The sequence below is a fragment of the Geotrypetes seraphini genome, chromosome 4 (assembly GCF_902459505.1).
Source record: "Geotrypetes seraphini chromosome 4, aGeoSer1.1, whole genome shotgun sequence".
Taxonomy (NCBI): Eukaryota; Metazoa; Chordata; class Amphibia; order Gymnophiona; family Dermophiidae; genus Geotrypetes; species Geotrypetes seraphini.
The window spans coordinates 264191492-264216513 of NC_047087.1; the positions used below are offsets into that span (position 1 = coordinate 264191492).

Below are 25022 nucleotides of genomic sequence, written 5' to 3' on the forward strand. Positions count from 1 at the left end.
ATGGCTCTCTCACATTAGTCCACTATTCCCTGCATCTTACCTCCCTCTCTTTTTAGCACTAATTTATAAAAGGGATCTTTCTGTATTTATGGATAAATTCCTCCACACATTTTGGTATGATCTTTATTTGCTATAGATTTGCTATAGATTTGCTATAGTTGTCCTTTATCTTTATCTTTATTTTCCGTTGTTTTTCATCCACACATCCGGGGGCTGGGGAGGGGGGTGGGAGCGGGAAGAGGGTATATCTTTTGTTTTGGTATTATTCCTGATGGTAATGATGGATGGGGGAAGGAATTGTTATCTTTTGTATATATTCTGATTGTTTATAAATGCTTATTTGATCATTATTATTATTTGTATGTAAATTATATTGCACTTTTTGTTGGCATTAAAAATTAAATAAAGTTTATTTTTTTAAAAAAGTACCTATAGCATAATAACTTTGAACATAAGAATAGGCATATCAGGTCAGACCAATGGTCCATCTAGCCCAGTATGCTGCTTCCAACAGTAACAGAAACCCAATAGTAGGAACATTCAATGCTACCGATCCTAGGGCAAGCTGTGACGTCTCTCATGTCTGTCCCAAGTTCACCAAGTTTATTTGATATACCAACCATCTATAAATATCTGGTTGGTTTACAATGCTAAAATTAGGTTAAAAGAAAAAAAAAAGGGTCAGTATATAATTAACATACCGTATATAATCGAATATAAACCGAGATTTGGGGGCATACAAAGACAAATTTGATATGAGAGGTACTGGGGCAAGGGTAAGAATAAAATTACATCGAAGCTGAAATAAAATTTAAGAGGAAGGAAAGAAGGGGTGGGGATAAAAACTAGAGAGGGGGTGGCTCTTCTTAGTTTCTGTATCAATAGCAGACTATGGACTTTTCATCCAGGAACTTGTCCAAACCTTTTTTAAATCTAGATATGTTAACCACTGTAACGTCTGGTGATAGTTTCAGAGCTTAACTACTCGTTAAGTGAAAAAATATTTCCTCCTATTCGTTTTTAAAGTATTTACCATGCAACTTTATTGGGTGTCCCCTAGTCTTTGTTCTACACCACTCTTGGCTGCAAGAGTGACAAATACTCTATATTAGTAACAAAATATTAATAGCAATGCACTGGTATAATCCTTATAGGCTTGAAGCCATTCTAATATTCTAATTAACATCTAATAATCCTAGACACCTTACCTTATTTCCCATGACACACTTCCCGAGTACATTATTCCATTCACTATTTCTCTTCCCTGAAAACTAATAAAAAGCAATTATGCAATATATATTTTCTCGTCCTTAGCATCTTATGACTGCATCTACGAGTATTCTAATAGAAATAAATTTCAGTTCTAATCCTAAAAGTCTATAAAACCTAGGAACTCTAATATAAACAAATGGGAAGCAATCATGTGTGTGCATAATTTAGTCAGGCTTAACCCTACACATGGCAGAGCACAATTCTGTAACAATGCACCCATATTTAGATGCATAGCATAACAGGTAAAATAAGCACCTATATTTAGGCATGAGTATTTATAACAACCTTGGAGCCAGGAATGTTAACGAGTGAAAAGAGAAGAAAATCTCTAAAATTAATGGGGGTCTGAATGTACCTGATTTTCATTTTTATTATATCGCATCATTGGCCAAATATGGAGCCTACTGGATTACTAACACTAGTACCCAAGATTCACCAACCTGGTTTGACCTGGAACGATTTTTATGTGCACCACTACATATTTCATGCTTGTTGACGGTGCCAGTACCCAAACTCTTGAGAAAATACTCCTTATTGAGTGCAACGCAGCATGCCCTTCATATACTAGACACAATCGCAAAGATTTCAGTTAAAGACAGTCCACTCTTGTCCATTTGGAACAACCCCAAAATCCAAATCAATAGTAAATCTCTTTCATGGAAGAGGTGGCAGCGGGCTGGTTTGTGGTCTCTCCATCAGATAACCACTCTCACTTCGTTTGTTCCCTTTGACACAATTTGCTCTACTTACTCGTTGTCTCCTTCTGCTTACTCACAGTGGCTTTCTCTTACTGAGATGTTATCTTCTATGTCTATACGCTTTGATTATATGACATCCACTCACACTTTGTATCACTGGTCCACATTGGCTATATCAAAAGGTAAAGCGATATCTCTCTTTTATAGTATTCTAAGAGATCACTCTTTTACATTTTCCTCTCACTCCATGAAACATTGGGAACCTATGCTGACAACCTCACTTTCTGATGTTGACTGGGAACTCTTTTGGTCCTCGACAAACCGACCTCTTTTATCATCCAGAGTCTCACAATCAATGTTCTTCATTATGTGGAATGCGGTATGGACACCTTTTCGGATGTGGAAAGCTAATCTAAAACAAGACTCTATATGTTGGAACTGTATGAAAGAAGTTGGGACTCTTGATCACATGCTTTTCCATTGTGCTCAAGTTCGTTCCTTTTGGACGTGCATTTGGGACACCATAAAGTCTATTACCAATTGTTCAGAAGAAATTTCCTTTGACACTATAATTCTCCGATCTCAACACCCTTGTTTTACACAATCTAACTGTCCTCCTAAACTCATTGATGCAATGTTTGTGACTGCCCTTATGCACATCTTGAAAAATTGGAAGTCCTCTTCACTACTAAACTATACCTTCTGGTGGAATTCTTTGAGCATGTATCATAAATTTGAATCATATGCTTATGAAAAGAAAAATATAATTCGACTTTCCAAAAATTTGATACAATGTAAATCACCCTGGAAATTCCTGGACTCATATGTTAAATCTATTTCATAGACACTCCTCTCTTCTTCTTCTTCCTCTTCCTCTTCTTTTTCTTCCTTCAATTTCTCTTTCCTCTTATCTTTCCTTTTACTAATTTTTCATGAACAGTCCTAGTACTTTAGATCTTTTAAAACGATTCAATTCTACAATGCACAATGTAACTGAATATTAGTTATACTAAATGTTTTGTTTTAAATTTTGATACCATGTACTTGAACTGTTTCCTATATTTTTTCAAAAAATCAATAAAAAAATATTGAAAAAAAAAAAAAAAAAAGAGAAGAAAATCATCATAATAATAATCATAGCACAGATAAATAGATTTATCAGGAAGTTAGTACAGTACTTCCAAGATGAACATAGGTCACGATACAGATACTAAGCGCGAATTGAAATAGGAATAGTATGAACACAGTATACGATACTAAATTTGATGTATACATTATGGAGCTCATAATCAAAAAAAAAAATAACATCCAAAAAGGGACCTAAATCGGTACTTGAACGATCAAAAAGCCAGATCGTCCAAGTACCGATAATCAAAGCTGATTTTAGACATATCTAAAACCAGCTTAGGCCTTTCCCCTGCATCTAAACGCCTAGAGTGAAAAGAGGCATTTTTAGAGGAGGGGAAAGGGCGGGAGGTGGGCCGACCTAGACCTAGTTGTACAGCAAGTATAATCAAAACCTTGAACAGGTTACCTACTCATAACTTATATGTTTTGACTTAGACCAAGTCAAAACAGGTATAAGTTCCGAAAAGGGGCCACTGAGCTTATCGCGGCTGCCGTGATCAGCTCATTGGCCCGGGCATCCTGCCCACCCCCCACCACAACGATTGCGGCAGGAGAGATGCCTCATCTCCCCTGCCGCAATAGCGATCCCCGAACTACCGTGGCACTTCGGGGAATCGCTATCGCATCAGGAGAGATAGCCAATCTCTCCTGCCGCGATCCACTCATCCCCTGAACTGATATGGGCTAATGCCGCTTTGTAAAAGGGGGTGGGGGGTAAATAAGACCATAAATAACACCTTAAAACTAAAAGAACCTAATGATAAGAACCGGTTAAAAATCCATTATGAGGAGTGAAAAGGGGGTTTTAAGGTCATCTCAGTCTTCATTTACTTTCTCCTGCACTCGGAGCATCCGATAATGTCATCACACATGGATGAGGTCATTGGAATACATGAGGGTATTGAGGGGTTTTTTTTTTAAGCATTTTTAAGGTTTTATGAGCAATTTCTGCATTGAAAAATTATGTTTCTGATGTAAGTTTGCTCAGCATGAGATGCTCTTTCAAATGAGGCCATCAGTTATAAAACTGGTGCAGGCTTAAAAAATTTAGAGCCTCTTTTACAATGCCACGGCAGCAATGCTGCTGTGGTAAACGCACTGAAGCTCATAGGAACTGAATGGGTTTCGGTGCATTTACCGAGGCAGCATTGCTACCATGGCTTTGGTAAAGGGGCCCTTAATATATTTGAGTCACCATGAACTTTTTTACTCCTCAAAATTTATTTTTTAAACTGTTGAGATGTTCATATGTTCTTATCATTAGAATCTCTTAGTTTAAGGTGTTATTTATGATCTTATCTCATTGGTTTAAAGTTATTTTCTTACAGTCCTTCAGTCAGTCAGTACTGAGTGCCTCAGTCAGTTCAGACCAACTGGCAGCGGGTAAGTCATTCAGGAATCAATGGCAATGTGCCATTTAGTCTGGAAAGACAGTCCCACAGTCGGTCAGGACTTACTGACAGTGGGTGAGTCAGTCAGGACAGATTGGCAATGGGTCAGTCATTAAGGAGTGATAGTTCCTCATTCAGTCAGGATTGAATGACAGCAGGTCAGTCATTTAGGATTAACTTGTAGTGGGGCAGTCAGTAAGTCAGAACTAACAGTATCTCAGTCAGTCAGGACTCGACCAAAAGCTTATTTTAATTTTCAATCATGTTTTCAGTTTTGGATGAAAATTGCCCTATTTTCGGTGGAGGCTAAAAATGTTTGCTTTGTTTCATTTGTTTCCCTCTCACTTTCCCTCTCCCTAAGAACATAAGAATAGCTTTACTGGGTCAGCCCAATGGTCCATTAAGCCCAGTAGCCCATTCTCATGGTGGCCAAACCAGGTCACTAGTACCTAGCCAAAACCCAAGGAGCAGCAATATTCCATGCTACCAATCCAGGGCAAGCAGTGGCTTCCCCCATGTCTTAATAACAGACTATGGACTTTTCTTCCAGGAATTTGTCCAAACCTTTCTTAAAACCAGCTACACTATCCGCTTTTACCACAACCTCTGACAACGCATTCCAAAGCTGAACTATTCTCTGAGTGAAAAATATTTCCTCCTATTGGTTTTAAAAGTATTTCCCTACAATTTCTCCGAGTGTCCCCTAGTCTTTGTAATTTTTGACGAAGTGAAAACTCGATTCACTTGTACTTGTTCTACTCCACTCAGGATTTTGTAGACTTCAATTATATCTCCCCTCAGCCTTTTCTTTTCCAAGCTGAAGAGCCCTAACATTTTTAGTCTTTCCTCATACAAAAGGAGTTCCATCCCCTTTATCATCTTGGTCATTCTTCTTTGAACCTTTTCTAGTGCCACTATATCTTTCATTAGATAAGGAGATCAGAACTGAACACAATACTCCAGGTGAGGTCACACCATGGAGCAATATAAAGGCATTATAGTATCTTTAGTCTTAAATAATTCCTAGCATCTTGTTTGCTTTTTTGTCTGCCGCTGCACACTGAGTGGAAGGTTTCATCGTATTGTTTACAATGACACCCAGATCCCTTTCTTGGGCTATAACCCCCAAGGTGGATCCTAGCATCCGGTAACTGTGATTTGGGTCATTCTTCCAAAAAGCCTTCGACAAGGTACCTCACGAACGGCTACTAAAAAAGCTGTGGAACCACGGGGTGCAAGGGGATATCTACCGATGGATCAAACACTGGTTGGCAGGCAGGAAACAGAGGGTTGGAGTAAAGGGCAAATACTCAGACTGGCAATGGGTCACGAGCGGAGTTCCACAGGGGTCGGTGCTAGGACCTCTATTGTTCAATATATTTATTGATGATCTGGAGACGGGGACAAAATGTGAGGTTATCAAATTTGCTGATGACACCAAACTCTGTAGCAGGGTTAGGAACACAGAAGACTGTGAAAACCTGCAAAGGGACCTAACGAGACTGGAAGACTGGGCAAATAAGTGGCAAATGAGTTTTAACGTAGAGAAATGCAAAGTCATGCATGTAGGGAAAAAGAACCCGATGTTCAGCTACAAAATGGGGGGAACACGGCTAGGGGTGAGTAACCTTGAAAGGGATCTGGGGGTGATGGTTGACACATCACTGAAACCATCGGCGCAATGTGCGACAGCCTCAAAGAAAGCAAACAGAATGCTGGGCATCATCAAAAAGGGTATCACAACCAGGACGAAGGAAGTCATCATGCCGCTGTATCGCGCAATGGTGCGCCGCACCTGGAGTACTGTGTTCAATACTGGTCGCCGTACCTCAAAAAGGACATGGCGGTGCTCGAGGGAGTGCAGAGGAGGGCGACTAAACTGATAAAAGGTATGGAAAATTTCTCTTACGCTGACAGGTTAAAAACGCTGGGGCTATTCTCTCTGGAGAAGAGGAGACTTAGAGGGGACATGATAGAAACCTTCAAAATCCTAAAGGGCATAGAGAAGGTTGACAGGGACAGATTCTTCAGACTGTGGGGAGCCACAAGCACTAGGGGTCACTCGGAGAAATTGAAAGGGGACAGGTTTAAAACAAATGCTAGGAAGTTCTTTTTTACCCAGAGGGTGGTGGACACATGGAACAAGCTTCCGGAGGAGGTGATAAGCCAGAACTCTGTACAGGGGTTCAAGGAAGGTTTGGATAGGTTCCTGGAGGATAAGGGGATAGAGGGGTACAGATAGAACTTGAGGTAGGTTATAGAAGTGGTCAGTAACCTCTTCACAGGTTGCGGACTGATGGGCCGCCGCGGGAGCGGACCGCTGGGCAGGATGGACCTCTGGTCTGACCCAGTGGAGACAACTTCTAAAAAAAAAAAAAAAAAATATGCATCACTTTGCATTTGTCCACATTAAATTTCATCTGTCACTTGGACTCCCAGTCTTCCAATTTTCTAAGGTCTGCCTGTAATGTTTCACAATCCACATGCAAGAACTGTGACAGAACGGGACCTAGGAGTAATCATTAGTGAAGATATGAAGAATGCCAATCAGGTGGAGAAAGCTTCATCCAAGGCTAAACAAATTCTGGGTTGCATCCGAAGAAGTTTTGTCAGCCGAAGGCCTGAAGTTGTAATGCCGCTGTACAGGTCCATGGTGAGACCTCATCTGGAATATTGTGTTCAATTTTGGAGGCCACATTATCAAAAGGATGTGCTGAGAATGGAGTCGGTTCAGCGAATGGCCACTAGGATGGTAGGAAATGTTCAAATAAAGAAGGGCTGAGACTGAAGAAGGAAAGAAAATTGGAGAGACTGAGGTAGGAAATGTTCAGAGAAAGAAGAGCTGAGACTGAAGAAGGAAAAAAAATAGGAATAAATACCTACAGGGAAACACAACATCAGGAGCATACAAAGAAAAAAATACAGCATAGAGGTTTGCAGGAATAAGGAACACATAGAGAAAGTAGAGCAGAGACCCCTGCAAGAAGAAAAAAAGAGCAAAGAGACTAGGGATGAGAAAGAGAGCAGACATGCTTGCAGGAGAAAAAACGAGGCAGTAATGTTACAGTTGGAGAGTGCAAAGTGAGGAAGAAAGCAGAGACAGCGCTACACAGGGAAATGGAGGGGGAGAGAGATAGAAAGAAAAAAAAAAGACAGACATATATTCTAGCACCCGTTAATGTAACGAGCTTAAAGACTAGTCTGTAATAAGATGGCTGAGGGACTGGGAGAGCCCTCAGTGTGTGCATACAGGATACGACAACTGACTGATGGAGCAGCTGGGAACCCTCAGGGCGTGAGTCTGCGATACGATGCCTGAGGGGCTGGTAGCCCTCAGTGTGTGCGTGCAGGATAAGACAGAAGTACTGAAAGAGTCCAAGGCTGGAGGCAGCCTGGTACTCTGCGAGTATTGGACAGAGTTCTGAGGAGCGTCCAGCAGAGGGACCAGCTGGGTTGGTGGCAACTGGTGGAGCACCAGAAGCTGCAGAAGACCTGGAGGGCCAATGCAGGTTTGAGGAAGGATTCTTGAGAAGACCTGAAGAGATGGAGTCCAGGGAGGACTTGGAGAATGACCAGGAGGAGCTGGGAAGACCTGGTCAGGGTTTTAAAGGAATGTGTGATGTGTATGTAACCCTGCATTTGTGTTTTAACAGAGACCAAAAGTGCCTAAGAGAAGTGGAATGTGATGGGTGTTAAACCGTTCGGCCCGGCCACGTAATAACAAACCCCCCTCTTTTATCAAGCTGCACTAGAGGTTTTTAGAGTGGGCTGGTGAGGTGAGTGCTTCGACACTCATAGGAATTCTATCAGCATCGGAGTATTTACTGAGCTGGCCCACGCTAAAAACCTCTAGCACAGCTTGATAAAAGCCATCCTAAATTATCTCCAATTTATCAGTTTAGTCACATAAGAGCTACATCTTAGACCATTCAAAATATCTCTTGTGGTCAAAAAAGTCTGTGTCTTCCTTGTTTAGTCTCACCTCACCATTCAGCAGTCACTGGAATGCCCTGCAACCCCTCCACTTTGTAGCTGTCTCTCTCATCAATGCACCCTCAGTATAGCCCCAATGCTACATGTAATTACAAAATACTTTCCATGACCTTCTTACTTCTTCCCCTGATTCAGAAATCCAGGCTGACCTTGTGAAAAGTATTTCTCATTTCCACTGTGCATTATTTCACTCAACAAGCCTCCCCTTTATGACTGTTGCAGAGTACCTCCCACATACAGTTCTCAGATATGCTAGGCCAAGTGTGCTCATGGAAATGCATTTTTCTCATAGGCAGAAAATGAGAGAGACTAATAACATGTCCAGCCCATGTGTGTGTGGGTGTGTATGTATGCGAGCTATGTGTCTATTATCATTACAGATGAGCCCACAGCTCATTACTCCTGTTAGGCAGAGAGAATACCTCCATTTCATGGGTAATTAAACACTTTCAAATTCAAGGAAACATGCCATGATCTATATTGTTTATACACTTTTCAGAGTTATTCTCTATCATGCATGTGTTCGTTTAATTTCAAAAGAAAATTTTTTTAACTTTATTTAGTTTTTAATGCCAACAATTTATATACAAATAATGATAATCAACCAAGCACTTATAATCAATCAATATTTATACAAAAGATAAAAATTTCCTCCCCCATCCATCATTACCATCAGGAATAATACCAAAACAAAATATATACCCCCCTGCTCCCACACCCCCTGGATGTGAGGGTGAAAAACATCGGAAAATAAAAATAAAGATAAAGGACAACTATAGCAAATCTAAATAAGACGTCAATGGACCCCAAACTAATTTGAATATCTTATTATTTTTAAATGTAAGGGGTAATTTCTGTTTCTAATTTAAATAACATTATCACAACTGTATGTTTAAATACACCATAATAAGACGATGATCTCTCTTCACAACAGATTTATGAGCAGCTAGTTTGTTATAAAGAGGGCTTGTGATGTCAGAATTAGGATTCTACCAGAAGCCTTTTGCCTCATTTTCAATAGGAGAAAGCACAATTTCTGTTTTATGTATTGAAAAACAGTGGAAATGTGCATATGGAAGCAAACATTTGTAGGCTGGTTGATCTCATACCATTGTGTCTAGGTTGGTGATCCACAAACAGGGTTCTGCAGAAAACAGAATCCAACTCTTTTTCAGCAGTCCTGCACGTGAGGACATCAGCAGCATGCTTCGGACGACGACGCTGGCACTTCTGCACATGCTCAGTTCAGCATTTGAATGTGTACATATAGAGAATAGTGGCATTTTTGCAGGTAAGTGTACACTTAAGCCAGGAAGTGGATGGAAAGCTATTTAGTGCTGTTCTGTAAGGGTGCATGTCAATGGCATAACCAGCAGTCAATTTGGGGGGAGACCCATAGCTGAACTGGGGGGGACATGAATTTCCTTTTTGCTCTTCACCTTCCCACTGCTGCATTAAAAATCATCTTCTGCTCTCTCCCCCTCCCCCTGTGTAGGTCCAGCATTTCTCTAGGACATACCACCCCCCACACCTCTGGACCTCCAGTCCCAGCAGGTGACTGGCACTGGCAGTGAAACAGACTTCTGTGGCTTTTCCTCTGTCGTGTCCGTCCACAGGGAGTTACATAATAAGAGGTGGGACACAATATAGGAAAGGCCCTGGCAGGAACCACCGCAGAAGTCTTTTTCACCACCTGTGCTAGTCAGCAGGGGTGGGGGGGGGGGAGGGAGCATAAAGATACCATGGGGGAAAGAAGGGAAGAAGGAAGCAAGGAAGAATAATGCCGGACAGGGTTGAGAATGGGTGAACAGATAGCAGAGGTCAGCAGGCAATCCTTGCAACGGTTGCTGCAACTTTGGAGGGGGCCTGAGTTCAATCTGAAGGGTCCCAGGCCCCCTTGGTGCTTGTAAGTGACATGGTGCATAAATGAAATGGAATATTCATGTGGGAGGGGCATGGACAGTGCTGCCACTTACATGCACAATTTACAGAATACTTTAAACTACGTGGCCACGTGGCCCTTGCCACATTCAGGTGCCCATAGCTACACCAAGTCTATGGCTGCAGTGACTGCCAATGCTTAAATGAAAGGCACACACTGATGCTGGGTTATGTTAGTGTTCAATAACTGAATCTGCCCTTAAAGGCTCTCACCACATGGCTTCATGCGCCTAAAACAAAGCACCCATATATACAATTGCCCCCTATCACTGTTCCCTCTAAGCTGAGCGGGAGTCCTCCAACTGCATTGCTGCCAGTGTGTGTGTGTGGGGGGGGGGTTCAATATTGTGTTTTCAATTACAAGGCTAGACAAATTCCCTGGAGTCCTGCAGAGCTTGCTTGTCCCTCTCTGACAGCAATAAAGTTGGAGAACTCCCACTCGGCTTAGAGGGAACAATGCCCCCCTATTTTAGGGTTACCATTTTTCAGGCAGCAAAACTCCAGACACATGGCCCCACCCTGTTCTGCCTCTGGCCCTGCTCTGTTCTGTCCCGGCCCCACCTAGTTCCACCTTCGGCTCTGCCCCATTCCATCCCAGCCCCTCCCAGTTCAGCCTCCAGCCCCACCCCCAACAAGCCTCCTCTCTTCTTCCCTGACAAGCTCCGGCCACTTCTGAAGGGCCTGGAGTATGCGCAGATGTGAGTGACGTCATCTGTGCATGACTCATATAACCTCCAGATGTGGCTGGAGCTCATCGGGGCTTTCCAAAACCCGGACAAACTGCTAGGTTTTGGAAAGAGGACATGTCCAAGTTTTCCTGGACATCTGGTAACCCTACCCTATATGTATTAACTGCATGCCACCTCAGATAAACTGTTGAGAGCCTTGATGTTCTGGGACTGGGTTGGGTCAGAGGGGGAGTGAGAGCCACTGGTCACCAGGGTTGTTTATGGGTTGGGATGAGACAGGATAGGAGGAGTCCCATATAACTGTTGGGGTATACTTACTTTATGCTTTTTAATGTCATCCTTCCTATTTGTACCTGAGTCATCATTGACAGGAAAGGTGACATTTATCAATGAGCTGTGGATATGGTGGCATGCTCATTGGTTATAGCAAGGAGTGGCATGGCCATGGGTGGGCCTGGACCTACCCAGTTTGGGCTCAGGCCCACCCTAAATTTCATTTCCTTTGTTGTGGCTGGCGAGAATTTCTGAGCCCTGCCAACTGAAGATATCTTCCCCATCCAAAGAGTTTACATGTTGGGCATCTGCCAGCACAGTCTTGGAGCCCCCACTGCCACAACCCACTCCCTCCCTCTTTCACATGCATGCTTTTCATGCTTGGGCAAAACTTAGCATATGTGCAGGAAGGCTGGTGGCTGGCGGCAGCAGCTCCGGTACAGTTGCCAGCGGCTACCTAATATGTAAACTCTTTCAGTGATGAGGAAGACTTCAGCTAGTGAGGCTTAGGGATCCCCACCAGCACAAGTATGCCATTTACTTTAGGAGGGGCACGGGGGAAGCAGAAGAGCAGAAATTAAATTTGGATTTGTTTTTGGAGGGATGTAGATGAAATTTTTGGCCCACCCACTATGGTCTTGGGCCCACCTGAAATCATCTGCCCAGCTACGCTACTGATAGCATGCTATCGTATATTTTTAAAATTTGTTTTAGTGGCAGAGTGTGGACTCTACTGAAAAACTTTCTGCATCTGTCCCTAAGTTTGTACTTGAAGGTGGAGGTTCAAATGACTTGCACAAGATTACAAGGAGCTATGGTGGATTTGAATTGTGTCTCCCTAGTTGTGAGCAGGGCAGGATTAATTCGTCGAGGGCCCCTAGGGCACACAAGTGCACTGGGCCCCCTGCCCCACCCCACCCCACCATGCGCCCAGGCGGAAACAGGAAGCTGCATCAGAGGGAAGCTTTGGGCAAGTAGCACCACTTGCACAATTACAGTTTCCGTTGCCTTTCTTACCTGCGTTGCTTGCTTGTCTTACTTTTCGTCGATGGGTGGGGGGGGCCACATTGCCAATCGGGGTGGGGCCCACATTGCCAATCGTGGGGGCCCACGTTGCTGATCGATGCTGGAGGGGCCCATTGCCGTTTGGAAAAAACAATGTTGATGCCCTCCTTCATCGGGCCCCCCCTGACCATTTTGGGCCCTAGGAACGTGCCTACTTGGCCTATTAGTTAATCCTGCCCTGGTTATGAGCCTCCTGCTCTAACCATTAAGTCACTCATCCACCTCTTTTTAATAGGTTAGGGCCGGTTTCTCAAAACTTACCATGCCTTTAACGATGGTCACTAAATCAGTTCCAGCCAGTTTAGCGTGCCAGTATTTTACCACCCAATTATCAGAACAGCTCACCGTGGTTTTTTCCGAGCTTCCTAGCAGCCTCCGACTCTGCCATGCAAATGTAGTACAATGAGGTCATTACCATTAAAATGGTAGTAAATTGAGCTCATTTATATTTACACAAGCACTCTGGGCAATTCTCTATCATCGCCTGGTGATTCTTCAAATGAAGCACCAGCTTTTAACGACCAAAAATTACTGACTGGTCCGAGGGTGCTGGTACTGTGAAAAGCTTAGGTGCAAGTATCTGGCTATGGCTCATGATAAAAACTTTTTTTAAAACACACTATTCACATAAATTATAGTAATATAATGATGGGAAAAAAAATCTCCAAAGCATGCGTCTCAAGCATGTGTAATAAAAGCGCTTGTGCTATATGCACTTGTTGAAAGCCAATGATTGCACCTCCCCTCCCTTTCCCTTCATCTAATAGCACTGGCACACCTACGATTGACACAGCTTAGTGTTTACTGGTAGTTCTCTACCCCTCCTATCCACCCATGCCTCTTTGCATGAACTATTCTGCGTGTGTGCTGATCACTATCACCAGCGACTAATTTCATGTAAATTTGTCAATCCTCCGCAAACCTCATTTGCATGCGCAGTTCTTTGAGAATGACTCATCTTTTTTGGCCTACATTTCAAATAGACATGTCCGCTAAACTGATCGCAGCAAGGAAATCTTCCTGCCGCGATCAGCTGGGGGGCCATAGCAGGGAACCCCCAAACCCCACTGCAAGACAACCATCAGGAGGGATGCCCATTCCCTCCTGCCACCACAACCAAATCCCCCTCCCCCACTGTCCATGGCATGAGGGATGCCCACTCCCTCCTGCTGCAAACTCCAAAACAATCCAAGGCAGGAGGGATGCCCAATATCTCCTGCCACAGACCCCGGCACTGGGAAGGAGGCCTAAGATTCCAATTGGCCTAGGTGCCTAAAACCCCTCCTATGGGAGGGGCCTTAGGTGCCTGGGCCAATCAGGGCATTAGGACCCTTTCTGATACATCCCAGGATGCACTGGGGAGGGGAAGGCCTGCCATTCTGAAGAGGCGGGCCTGCTGGCTACAGGAAGTATCACTTGAATCCACTTATTCTAAGGCACTCTTGCTCTCTTCATTACTTTCTCCTTGCTTGTTTAAATAATACATACAATACTTAGCCACCTAAAACTGAATGTGTGGGCTGGATGATAGCGGCTATGAGTGGATCCCTGATGAAACTACGGTGAAACATGTCGGGTCCAACCGCTTAGTCGGCTGAAAAGTAAAGAGACAGTTGACTATTATCAAGATAAGTAAAATTATAAAATTAACAATTATAAAAAGTAAGAGATTTAAATAAAACACGGTAAATTGTTAAAATGGAGCCCAGACCGGTGAGGAGCTAACACATGAATCTCCCCGTAGAAAGACTCTTAGTGTGGGACGGAGGAGTGATGTTTCTGAGGTCTTGTGGCTACGTATTGTATGTATTAATTAAACAAGCAAGGAGAAAGTAATGAAGAGAGCAAGAGTGCTTTAGAATAAGTGGATTCAAGTGATATTTGGAAAGTTCTGAGGTTAAATATAGCAGCCATTGACGACTGGGATTGGCTAGAGGGAGTAGGCATCTCTTTGACTGGCCTTGTTGAATAAAGTACAGGGGGGGTCTGGGTGGGCTTTGAGGGGTGGAGGGATTTGGGGGTGCCAGCAGGAGGATGTGGGCATCCCACCTGCCAGGGATGCCGGGGGGTGCCAACAGGAAGGAGTGGGCATCCCTCCTGCCATGGACATTGTGAGGGGTTCGAGGGTGGAGGTGGGAGGGAGTGATCATCCCTCCTGTTGGCTGACTTGCAGTGGGGTTCAGGGGCTCTCTGCCATTGCCACTCAGCTGATCGCGACAGGGAGATTCCCTTACCACGATCAGCAAAGCGGCAACGCGATTCTCTAAACAGCACCTGTGATATGGATGCTGGTTAGAGAATTGGGATGGTTAGGCGGGGTTAGGCATCTGTCTGTTAGGACAGACATGATTCTATATGATCACGTCACCCCCCTATTAACAAAAGCTCACTGGTTATCAGTAGAACAAGGAATCACTTATAAAATATTACTACTAACATTCAAAACTCGCTTAAGTAACCAGCCAGCATTCATCAACAGGCTTCTCATCCCTTATACCCCACTCAAAACTCTTCACTCAGTCACACATAACCTCCTCACTATCCCATCTCTAAAACATATTAATACAATGCGATCTAATATCTTCTCTGTTACCGCACCCTCCCTCTGGAGCTCCACACCGAATTACTCAAGAGAAGAATCAACTCTAAATCAATTCAAATCAAAACTAAAAACATTCCTATTTACCGACATATTTGGACATTTGGACAAAATGAATCCCATCTACTATGGTCTTTTCCTACCTCATGTTTGTCCCTTTTTTGTTTTCTTTCCTCTCCTTATTGTAGGCGGTATAAAACATTTTAAAATAAACTTGAAACTTGACGCCTTGGTGTGATTATCAAAAGCCGCTTAGGCAGCTGCTGAGACCAAGCGTCCTATACAGAATCAGGCCCTTTATTGATTATGTGCTTGAATCCCTCCCCTCCCCCCAACCTGGTCCGTAGAAAAACTGTCTTGCATGAAATCAGTCCCTGGTGCAAAAAAAGATTGGGGGCCGCTGCTATAGATATCTGGGATAGGATTACCATATGGCCACAGAAAAAGGAAGACAGATTTAGACATCTGGGTTTTACTTCCATTGTATTTATGCTTTTTTAACCTGTAGGGAGGGAAATTCAGTCAGGTCCAGCAGGGAATGCCAGTGCAGAAAGCTAACCAGCAGGGAGGTCAGGCTGAGCTAGACCTGGTGAAAAAGAATTCTGGGGTAACCTTGTGGTAAAGGCATTCTTTTTAGAAACATGATAGCAGATAAGGGCCAAATGTCCAATCTTCTGCCCATCCGCAGTAACCATTATCTCTTCCTCTTCCTAAAAGATCCCACGTGCCTATCACATGCTTTCTTGAATTCAGACACAGTCTCTGTCTCCACCACCTCTACCGGGAGACTGTTCCACGCATCTACCACCCTTTCTGTAAAAAATGTATTTCCTTAGATTACTCCTGAGTCTATCACCTCTTAACTTCATCCTATGCCCTCTCATTCCAGAGCTTCCTTTCAAATGAAAGAGACTCCACTCATGTGCATTTACACCACATAGGTATTTAAACATCTCTTCTAAAGTATACATATTGAGAGTGTGGTGCAGTGGTTAAAGCTGCAGCCTCAGCCCACTGGGGTTGTGGATTCAAACCCACACTGTGCCATTCTGACCCTGGGCAAGTCACTTAATCCCTCCATTGCCCCAGGTACATTAGACAGATTGTGAGCCCACTGGGATAGAGAGGGAAAAATGTTCACGTTCCTGAATAAATCCATGTAAAACTATTCTGAGCTTCCCTGGGAGAACAATATAGAAAACTGAATAAATAAATAAATCTTTAAGTCTGTCCCCATATGCCTTATGACAAAGACCACGCACCATTTTAGTAGCCTTCCTCTGGACCGACACCATCCTTTTTATATCTTTTTGAAGGTGCAGTCTCCAGAATTGTACATAATATTCTAAATGAAGTCTTGCCAGAGTCTTATACAGGGGTATCAATACCTCCTTTTTCCTACTGGCCATATCTCTTCCTATGCATCCTACCATCCTTTTAGCTTTTGCCGTCATCTTTTCAACCTGTTTGGCCACCATCACACACAATCACACCCAAGTCCCGCTCTTCTGTCATGCACATGAGTTCTTCACCCCCTAAACTGTACCGTTTTCTAGGGTTTTTGCAGCCCAAATACATGACCTTGCATTTCTTAGCATTAAATTTTAGCTGCCAAATTTCAAACCATTCTCCAAGCTTCACTAAGGGCCTGTTTTATAAAGCCACGCTAGCGGCTGCCGTCCGGCAACAGCCCCTTTAAATCTCTATGGGCTTCGGGGCCGTTACCACGCAGCAGCCGCTAGCGCAACTTTGAAACACAGGCCCTGTCTTTCTTCATTCATGTCATTCACACCATCCTGGGTGTTTACTATATTGCAGATTTTGGTATCATCCGCAAAGAAGTAAATCTTACCTGACAGTCCTCCAGCAATATCTCTCTTTTTGTTTTCCACATTGGTGTACCATACTTAAAGGCTTCATATGTATGCATTCATTTGAATGCAATGTGTGGCCATGTATGCCACTCTGAGGTTCACCAGCTTTTTGCATCAGCCCCTTAGATTGAAAGCCCTTCAGAGACAGGGAAATACCTAGTGAACCTGGGGTCAGACAAACTCTGTACCTAGTGTACAAGGGGTCAGACAAATTTTGCTTGACACCACTCTCATATTTCAGGTGCAATTCTTCTGGTGTCCCCAGAGACAGACTGATAAGGCCACATTCATATCCTATAAGATGCTTTTACCTTCTACTATTTCCTCGCAGGCGATATATGCTGAGAAAATGGGAACTTTACAAAAACCTGACTGCTCATTTCAGCTGAAAAGGTTGCGTCATCTGACCTTTACAAGAGCCAGGAACAGCCAGCTCTGACTTTTGCTTTGGTTAGAGAAATGCCTCTTTGAAGGACACCTATCTTATCTTATTTATTTTGAGCTCTGATCTGTTTGCCAGCTTCTTCTTCTTTCAGTTGCCCAGCACAAAGATTGCATTTGTATTAGACTTACTTTATTAAATAGTTATGTTTCAAGTTGTTGGGTACATTTTGTGTATCTTCTGCTTACGACTCCCTCGATTTATAACAAGGCTGCAATGAATGCATTCATTCTGTGCTGCCCTTTACTTCCAAGCCCAAGGCTTCTTCAAAACTATGCTGAACTAGCTATGTAGCATTTTACATACATCCAGAATTAATGCAAAAATAAAATAAAAAATTGGATTGCATATGTAACAAACTGCACATAGCTTATATTTGTATATATTTTAAATAAAAAATAATATTCTTATGGGTTTATATATTCCATTTCTGTGCCTACAGAAATATCAAAAATTTACCTACTTCATGCTATCTCAGTGGCATAGCGAGGGTAAGAGGCACTCGGGATGGTGCCGCTCCTCCCCCGCTCTCATCTCTTCCCCCCTTCCTTTCCCTTCCCCAGTACCTCTAGTTGAAGTTGTTGCTTGCAGCAGTCAACAACATGCTCCTCGTGACCCCGTTGGCTCTCCCTCTGACGTCACTTCTTATGGCACCCGGAAGTGACGTCAGTGGGAGAGTTGATGGTGTCACGAAAAGCCCGTTGTTGACCGCCGCGAACAACACCTTCAACTAGAGGTATGGTGAAAGAGAAAGGGGTGCATGCATGGGAGGAGAGGAATGGGAAGAGGGGGCGGAGAGGAGGAGGGGTACCGGCACCCCCATCAAAACGGCGCCCGGGGCACCCACTTGCTATGCCACTGTGCTATCTAATTCACGCAGGAATAGCACAAGATCTCTTACCACCTAAAAAATAGGTGGCAGTAAGTACATTTAAAAAATACATTTGTTTATTTAAAATATTTATTGTTTGAAAGAATGATGAGAAGAATTGAAGTAGATATAATATAATTAATTAAAAGAAATTTAAAAAAAAGAAAAAACAAAGGAAATATATATTTTAAAAGTGTAAAAAATAGATAATAAGGGTGGCTGGTGGTTGAAAGCCAATTATTACAAATGAGAACGTCCAAAACAGTTGGATATTAACACCTTATGGCAGATACTTTCCAAGTCTGAGGCTATTCCACCACCTAGTAAGTTGGATAATAGGGTATAATACTTTTGAGTTTTATGATATTATTTTCTCAATGATATAAATATAATATATAGTGGCAGTAAGTACACACATAGTAATTTTTTTAGCACATGGTCATTAATACAAGAAATAGAAAAAAAATAACATTAGGGTGTGGGAGAGTCTTGCATAGGATACTCTAAGGCCACTTGCTACCGCAGCTTGGTAAAAGGACTCCCTTAGCTCAATAAAAATGTATTACCTTATTTTCCATTTTTGAAAAAAAAAAAAGTATTAACCTTTAAAGTGGAATTATGAAAATTTGGCTATTTTCAAAAATGTAAATTTACGCTTCCCTCCCCCCCCCCCACTCCCACTGTACTTTCCTTTTAATTTTTGCAAACCATGTCGAGAGAGGTGGTGGAAAGGAAAACGGTGATGGAGTTCAAAGAAGCGTGGGATGAACACAGAAGATCTAGAATCACAGATCTAGAATCAGAAAATAATAGTAAATATTGAACTAAGGCCAGTACTGGGCAGACTTGCACGGTATGTGTCTCTATATGGCCTTTTGGTTGAGGATGTGCTGGGGAGGGCTTCAATGGCTGGGAGGGTGTAGATGGGCTGGAGTGAGATTTGATGGAGACTTTGGCAGTTGGAACCCAAGCACAGTATTGGGTAGAACTTTGGATTCTTGCCCAGAAATAGGTAAGAAGAAAAAAATTAAAATTGAATCAGGTTGAGCAGACTCGATGGACCATTCGGGTCTTTATCTGCCACCATCTACTATGTTACTATATTTATAAAGAAGATGCGGTATATAAGCTTAAGGTTTAGTTTAGATGAATTATATGGCTACCATATTACTTTATCTATGTCCCAAGACATTTCCGGGATTGACATAATGCAAGTAAAAAGTCTTCTTTAATAACAGGAACTAGAAACACCTGCACAGCTCTAAGATAATTCACAAGGTCCACCCAGGTTGCAGTTGTACTGTACTTTCCTGTCAGGTCCTCATCGCAACAGCCATCTGGTACTATATTGGACCATTTTTAAAGAGGTATTACAGCAGGAGGCCGAGATTATGCGCATGTTTCGTGCATTTTCTCTGTGGATATCCTGAAAAGCTGACTGGCTGTGGGATCACCAAGAAAAGCACAACTGGCCCTGCTACTAAGATGACTAGGTATAGAGCAGCATAATTTTATTTTATTTTATTTTTTTTGGGGGGGCAACAGCGCAGCTCCAGTACAGCACTTTAAAGATTCTGTGAGCTGGCACAAGGCTTTTCAAGCTGTGCTCAAACTTCCACCACTGTGCTTTCATTTATGAGTGCAGTACTGAGCTGACTGGAGGTAAATTATCAGCAATGATAGGGAGAGGAGGGAAGGATAAATGAGATGCTGGATGGGGTGGATATGGGAAGGGAAGGAGAGATGAGACCCAGCGGGTTAGGGGGTAGGGAAGAAAATGAGACCGAGGAGGAGGTAGGAACAGAGAAAGAGAGATATGATGCTGAATGAGGGCGTTATGGAGATGGAGGGAGAAATGAGACCCAGAGAGGTTAGGGGTAAGGAAGGAGAAACATGATGATGGATGGGTGAAGAAAGTAGGGAAGGGGAAATAAGAGGAGGGGAAAGGGAGATGCTGCACTGCCTCAAGGCGACTCACTTTCAACTATGGAGAAAAGGCATGTGCTAAACTCAGAATCCACACTTTACTGTTCTGCTCATCTGTTCTGCTCCAACCAGCCTTGAGCCACATTAACACAACTAGCCTGAAAAGTATGACAAGGCTCAGTCCTGATATTGTAGTGCAGTGCAAGCAGGAGAAGCTTGCCAACCCCGATACCATAACATTAAAAGATAAATTAAATATTTTAAAATCATGGTTCTTTCATTTTAAACCCCATTCATTAATCTCAAATCTTTTAGCACATTTTCTATTTCAGCTACAGAAAAGAATATTTTCTCCAAATATACTGTACTCGTGTTTAAGCCCGTTACATTAACTGGTGCTAGAATATATATCTATCTGTCTTTCTTTCTTTCTTTCTGTGTCTCTCCCTGTCCCTGTCTCTTTCTTCCTTTCTTTCTATCTCTCTACCTCCCGCTGTCTGTCTGTCTCTCTCTTGCCCCCTGTCTGTCTGTCTTTCTTTCTGTCTCTCTCCCTGCCCGCTGTCTTTCTATGTGTCTGTCTTTTGTTCTTGTGCACTGCCTGCCTGTATTTCTGTCTCTTTCCATGGCCTCCTTCTGTCTCCCCCCCAAAACCAAACCAAGATTGCTCCCTAGCCCCCTTTCTCTCTCACCCCCCCCCCACTTCGCTGTGCAGCAGCAGCATTTCCCTCCCCCTTCCCTGTGCAGCAACAGCATTTCCCTCCCCCTTCCCTGTGCAGCAGCAGCATTCCTCCCTACTTCCCTGTGCAGCAGCAGCATTCCTCCCCTTCCCTGTGCAGCAGCAGCATTCCCACTTTCCCTGTGCAGCAGCAGCATTTCCCCCCCCCCTCTTTCCCTGTGCAGCAGGGTAGCAGCATTTCTCTTCCTTGTTCCTGGCCGGCTCCCTTGCTGAAGTTATTTTTGAGTTCAAAGCCGCTGCCACGGCTCCTCTCACGATCTGCGCCTGCATTGGAAGCCTTCTCTCTGACGTGATGTCAGGCAGGCTTCTGAAACAGGTGCAGCTCATGAGAGGAGCCGCGGCGGCGGCAACGGACTGAAGAATAACTTCAGTAAGGGACTGCAGGCCATGGCTAGACCTAGGGGACCTGTGTTAGACGGAGTGAAAGCAGGAGGGGGGAGCTGCCACTGTGGTTGCCGCCTCCATGGTTAAGGTGCCTCTGCATGTGCAGAAGGAACCAGCGTACCACCACTGGCTCCTTCTACTGTGCATGTCTGACACGGAGGCACACATCACGGAGTCAGGGATCACAGCGTTGTAAATGCGCAAGGGCGCTTAGGGTTTTATTATAGAGGATATTTCTTTGTATCTCTGAGGGAGGGTGGAAGATGGAGGGAAATTGCTTTAGGCTGGATCCTATCTCCTTCTGATGTTTCATAGGTATGGAAGCATTAAGCAGGACAACACATGGGTGCATCTTAAGTCACTTCATTAGCTCCCTATCTGCCATCGCATACAGTTCAAGCTCCTATTGCTGACCTACAAGTGTGTTCCTTCTGCTGCCCCTCAATATCTCTCTTCGCTTTTCCCTCCTTATACACCTCCCAGAGAACTCTTAGCTTTACCCTTTTCCTCCACTGCCAATTCCAGACTTCGTTCCTTTCATCTAGCTTCCCCCTATGCCTGGAATATATTACCCAAGTTTGTCCGTCAGGCCCCTTCCCTTATTTAAAAGCAGACTGAAAACCTACCTTTTTGATATAGCCTTCAATCCTTAGCCCTACTCATATGCCCTCCAACCAGCCTGCTGACTAATCATTCCCCTTATCTGTATCCATGACATCTTGTTTGTCTGTCTTGGCTGTTTAGATTGTAAGCTCTTTCAAGCAAGGACTGTTTTCTTCTTCTTTGTGACTCTGTGTAGCGCTGCGTGTGTCTCGTTATAGAAATAATTAATAGTAGTAATAGTACATCTTCCCCCTAGCCAGCACTATGGGAAATATTGAATCACCCTCTCCACATGTCTTTTTACTACTACTTGCTACAACTATTTTATCATTTCTATAATGCTGAAAGGCAAACGCAGAGCTGAACATTTTACATTCAATAGAGAGTCCCTTCTCAGAAGAGCTTACAATCTAATTTGGACATCTCAGGGTTGGGGAGTTTCTAGTAGAAGGAATGATACGATGGGTATAGGTATCTGACGGTGAGTGGGAGTTAAGAGTTGAAAGCAGCTTCAAAAAAGTGGGCTTGTAGCTTGGATTTGAACACTGCTAGAGACGGAGCATGGCGTATTGACTCTGGCTGCCTCTTCCAAGCATGTCTGCATTCTACTTCCTCTGCCAGGCTGTATGCGGAGGGGACAAACTGGGGCAACCACCTCAGACGTTGTACTCCTGGTTGCTCTATGTATGGAGTCCTGCAACCCAAGGTCACTTAACAGTGCCAGACATCTTCTGTAGCAGCTTTGCATGTGACAGAGATAACAACACCAGAACAAGAGAGTTTCCCACATTCTGACTCTGGCAACAGCTATCAGCCTGCAGATAAGCAGTAGCTCGCAGAGAATAGAGTGGCAGGCATGTCAGCCAGATGAATGCAGTAGTATGATGGGAGGGTGGGAGGAGAGAAATTGAAGGGAATGGGGGTAGAGAAAAAAAGGTGGTGGTCTAATGTGGATGAGAGGACCAGGAAGGAGAACTGGAAGGAGACTGTGGGGGGGAGGGGAAGTAGAAACTGGTAGAGGGACGGAAGAAGAAAAGAACTGATGGGATCAGTGGTGGTGGGAAAAAATATAAAGGAATTGGTGGGGGACTGATAAGGAAAAAAAGAGACAAAGGAGAGGGATGTATGTCCAGCTGGCCCTACAAGCCCAGCTAGTCTGTTTGGGATGGGGTGATGGAGAGAGAGAGAGAGAGAGATTAGCTAGGCCAATTGGCAAGTTTAGCACATACTCCAGAGAAAGAGAGAGCAAATAGGAGAGACACCCAGGCAGGGTAAGCAGTCTAACCAGGCATGTCTGAAAAAAAAAAAAAAAAAAAAGAGTCAGTCAGCTGAACAGATACTGTCTGTATGTGGTATTAAAAGATTATCTGCAGTGTGGCCTGTGGTATGGTCTGTCTTGTACAGTGTGCATCACGCTGTCTCTGTCTGATTGTGGTGTGTCTCTGGGTCTGTCTGAGAGCAGTAATATAGCCAGACCCGGTATTTTGGATATGCCCATAGTTAACTTGGATGGGACCAGCATCTACCCTCCCATCTCTCAAGCCTGCCCTCCCTGGTGGCCATGGTGCCTGGTGCCTGCCCTCCCTGCCTGGTGCCTGTCTTCCCTGCCTGGTGCCTGCCCTCCCTGGTGGCTACATGGCCATGGTGCCTGCAGCAACTCATTTTTGCTACCAGTCCCGGCTTCATTCTTGAAGGCTTTCCTCTGTCACGCCCCACCCTCACTGACATCACGTCCTGTTTCTTGTCTGGTGGATTGTGGCAGAGGAAAATCTTCTAGGCCAAAGTCAGGGCTGGCAGCATAAATGAGTCTCGGCAGGCACCATTGATACATGTAAGTTATACCAAAGAGGGATAGGAGGGCAGATGCCAGGGGAGAGGGTAGTTTGGTGCTGCCTCAGGGTGGACCGTAAAGTGAGGGAAGATTACTGCACAGCTTGCAGGCTCTGCTCACAATTTTCTGCACCATTATGATCATACTATGCAGAAAGGAATTTAGTGTAAAAGAAAATTGCACAAGGATTCTCACTGAGATCAGCACACTTTCATTTAAATCCCATGGCAATGATCTCCTTGCATAAAATGGACCTGTGTAAAAATAGCATGGATTAGTGGTACCCATATTGATAACTATGCTTCTTAAGCTGGATGCAAAGAAGTGGAAGTAAGACCTGAAAGTAAATCACATGAATTTCTAATGCTGGGGCTTTAATACATGCTCTAAGGAAGATTAAACACTTACACCTGGATTCTCTAACCGGAGCCGAAGTCGGTGGCCACCTTAAAAGCAGCCACTGATCATGTGTCAGTCGCATGACAGTGCCTGTTAGAGAATTGTGCCTCAAAAATCCACAGGGCTAGCCATCAGCTGATTGTGGCAGGAAAATCCCTGATCAGCTGAGCTGGCAGGACTTCCTGAAACCGTGGCTTCAGGGAGTCCTGCCAGCTGAGCTGATCGAGGATTCCCCTGCTGTGATCAGCTGAACCAGCAGGGAGATCCCTATTTCCTCCCTCCCTCCCTCCCACCCACTGATCCACTAGCCCACCTCCAAAGAGAGCCTCATCCCACTCAGCCTGACACCCCTCTACACCCCCAACATCCCTCCAGTTCCCCTCCCGACACCCCTCCCTCCCACACACAAACAACACCCTTCCAACATCTCCACACCCCCCCATACCTTTGGATGAAACATCGGCAGGAAGGATGCCCACCACTCCCTACTGCCGATAGGACCACCTCTTCAAAATGGTGGCCTTTCCCCCTCCCAGTGCCTACATTTCCAGTGCCTATCTTTGCGTGAATCGTGCCTATGTGGGCGTTTTAGGTCACCTAACACCACTTCCAACATTGGCCACACCTACTTTGGGGTTTAGCAGCCTAAAGCGCCTATGTAGGTGCGATTCCGGCACCTTTTATATAGGCACTTTGGGGAAAATTCTATAAGAAGTGGCCAAAAGTTAGGCACCGATATAGGCACGGTTCAGCGCGATTAAAGCACAATTGGGTGCTGTTTAGTGAATCATGCTGAGCAGCACCTATTTTGGAGGCGCCCATTAGATAGGCCAGCTCTAGGCACAACTAAAAGTTAGGAGCTCATGCGAGTGCTTAAGCACGCTTAAGAGCAGTGATTCTGTAAGAA

At 44.0% G+C, this 25022-nt stretch overlaps 1 protein-coding gene and 1 long non-coding RNA gene across 2 annotated transcripts in view; one reads left to right on the plus strand and one right to left on the minus strand.

Annotated features, from left to right (window-relative positions):
• LOC117359173 overlaps nt 1-1268 on the minus strand; it is a 44594-nt gene extending 43326 nt beyond the window's left edge. The window contains exon 1 of the long non-coding RNA XR_004539173.1: nt 1209-1268. This is a non-coding gene — a long non-coding RNA (uncharacterized LOC117359173). The remainder of the gene's footprint in view (nt 1-1208) is intronic.
• Nucleotides 1269-7800: 6532 nt separating this feature from the next.
• The window catches only part of LOC117359753 (homeobox protein pv.1-like), a 60662-nt gene continuing 43440 nt past the window's right edge, over nt 7801-25022 (plus strand). Inside the window, exons 1-2 of the mRNA XM_033942972.1 lie at nt 7801-7895; nt 9604-9773. Of these exons, the coding sequence (XP_033798863.1) occupies nt 7801-7895; nt 9604-9773 (265 nt within the window). The remainder of the gene's footprint in view (nt 7896-9603; nt 9774-25022) is intronic.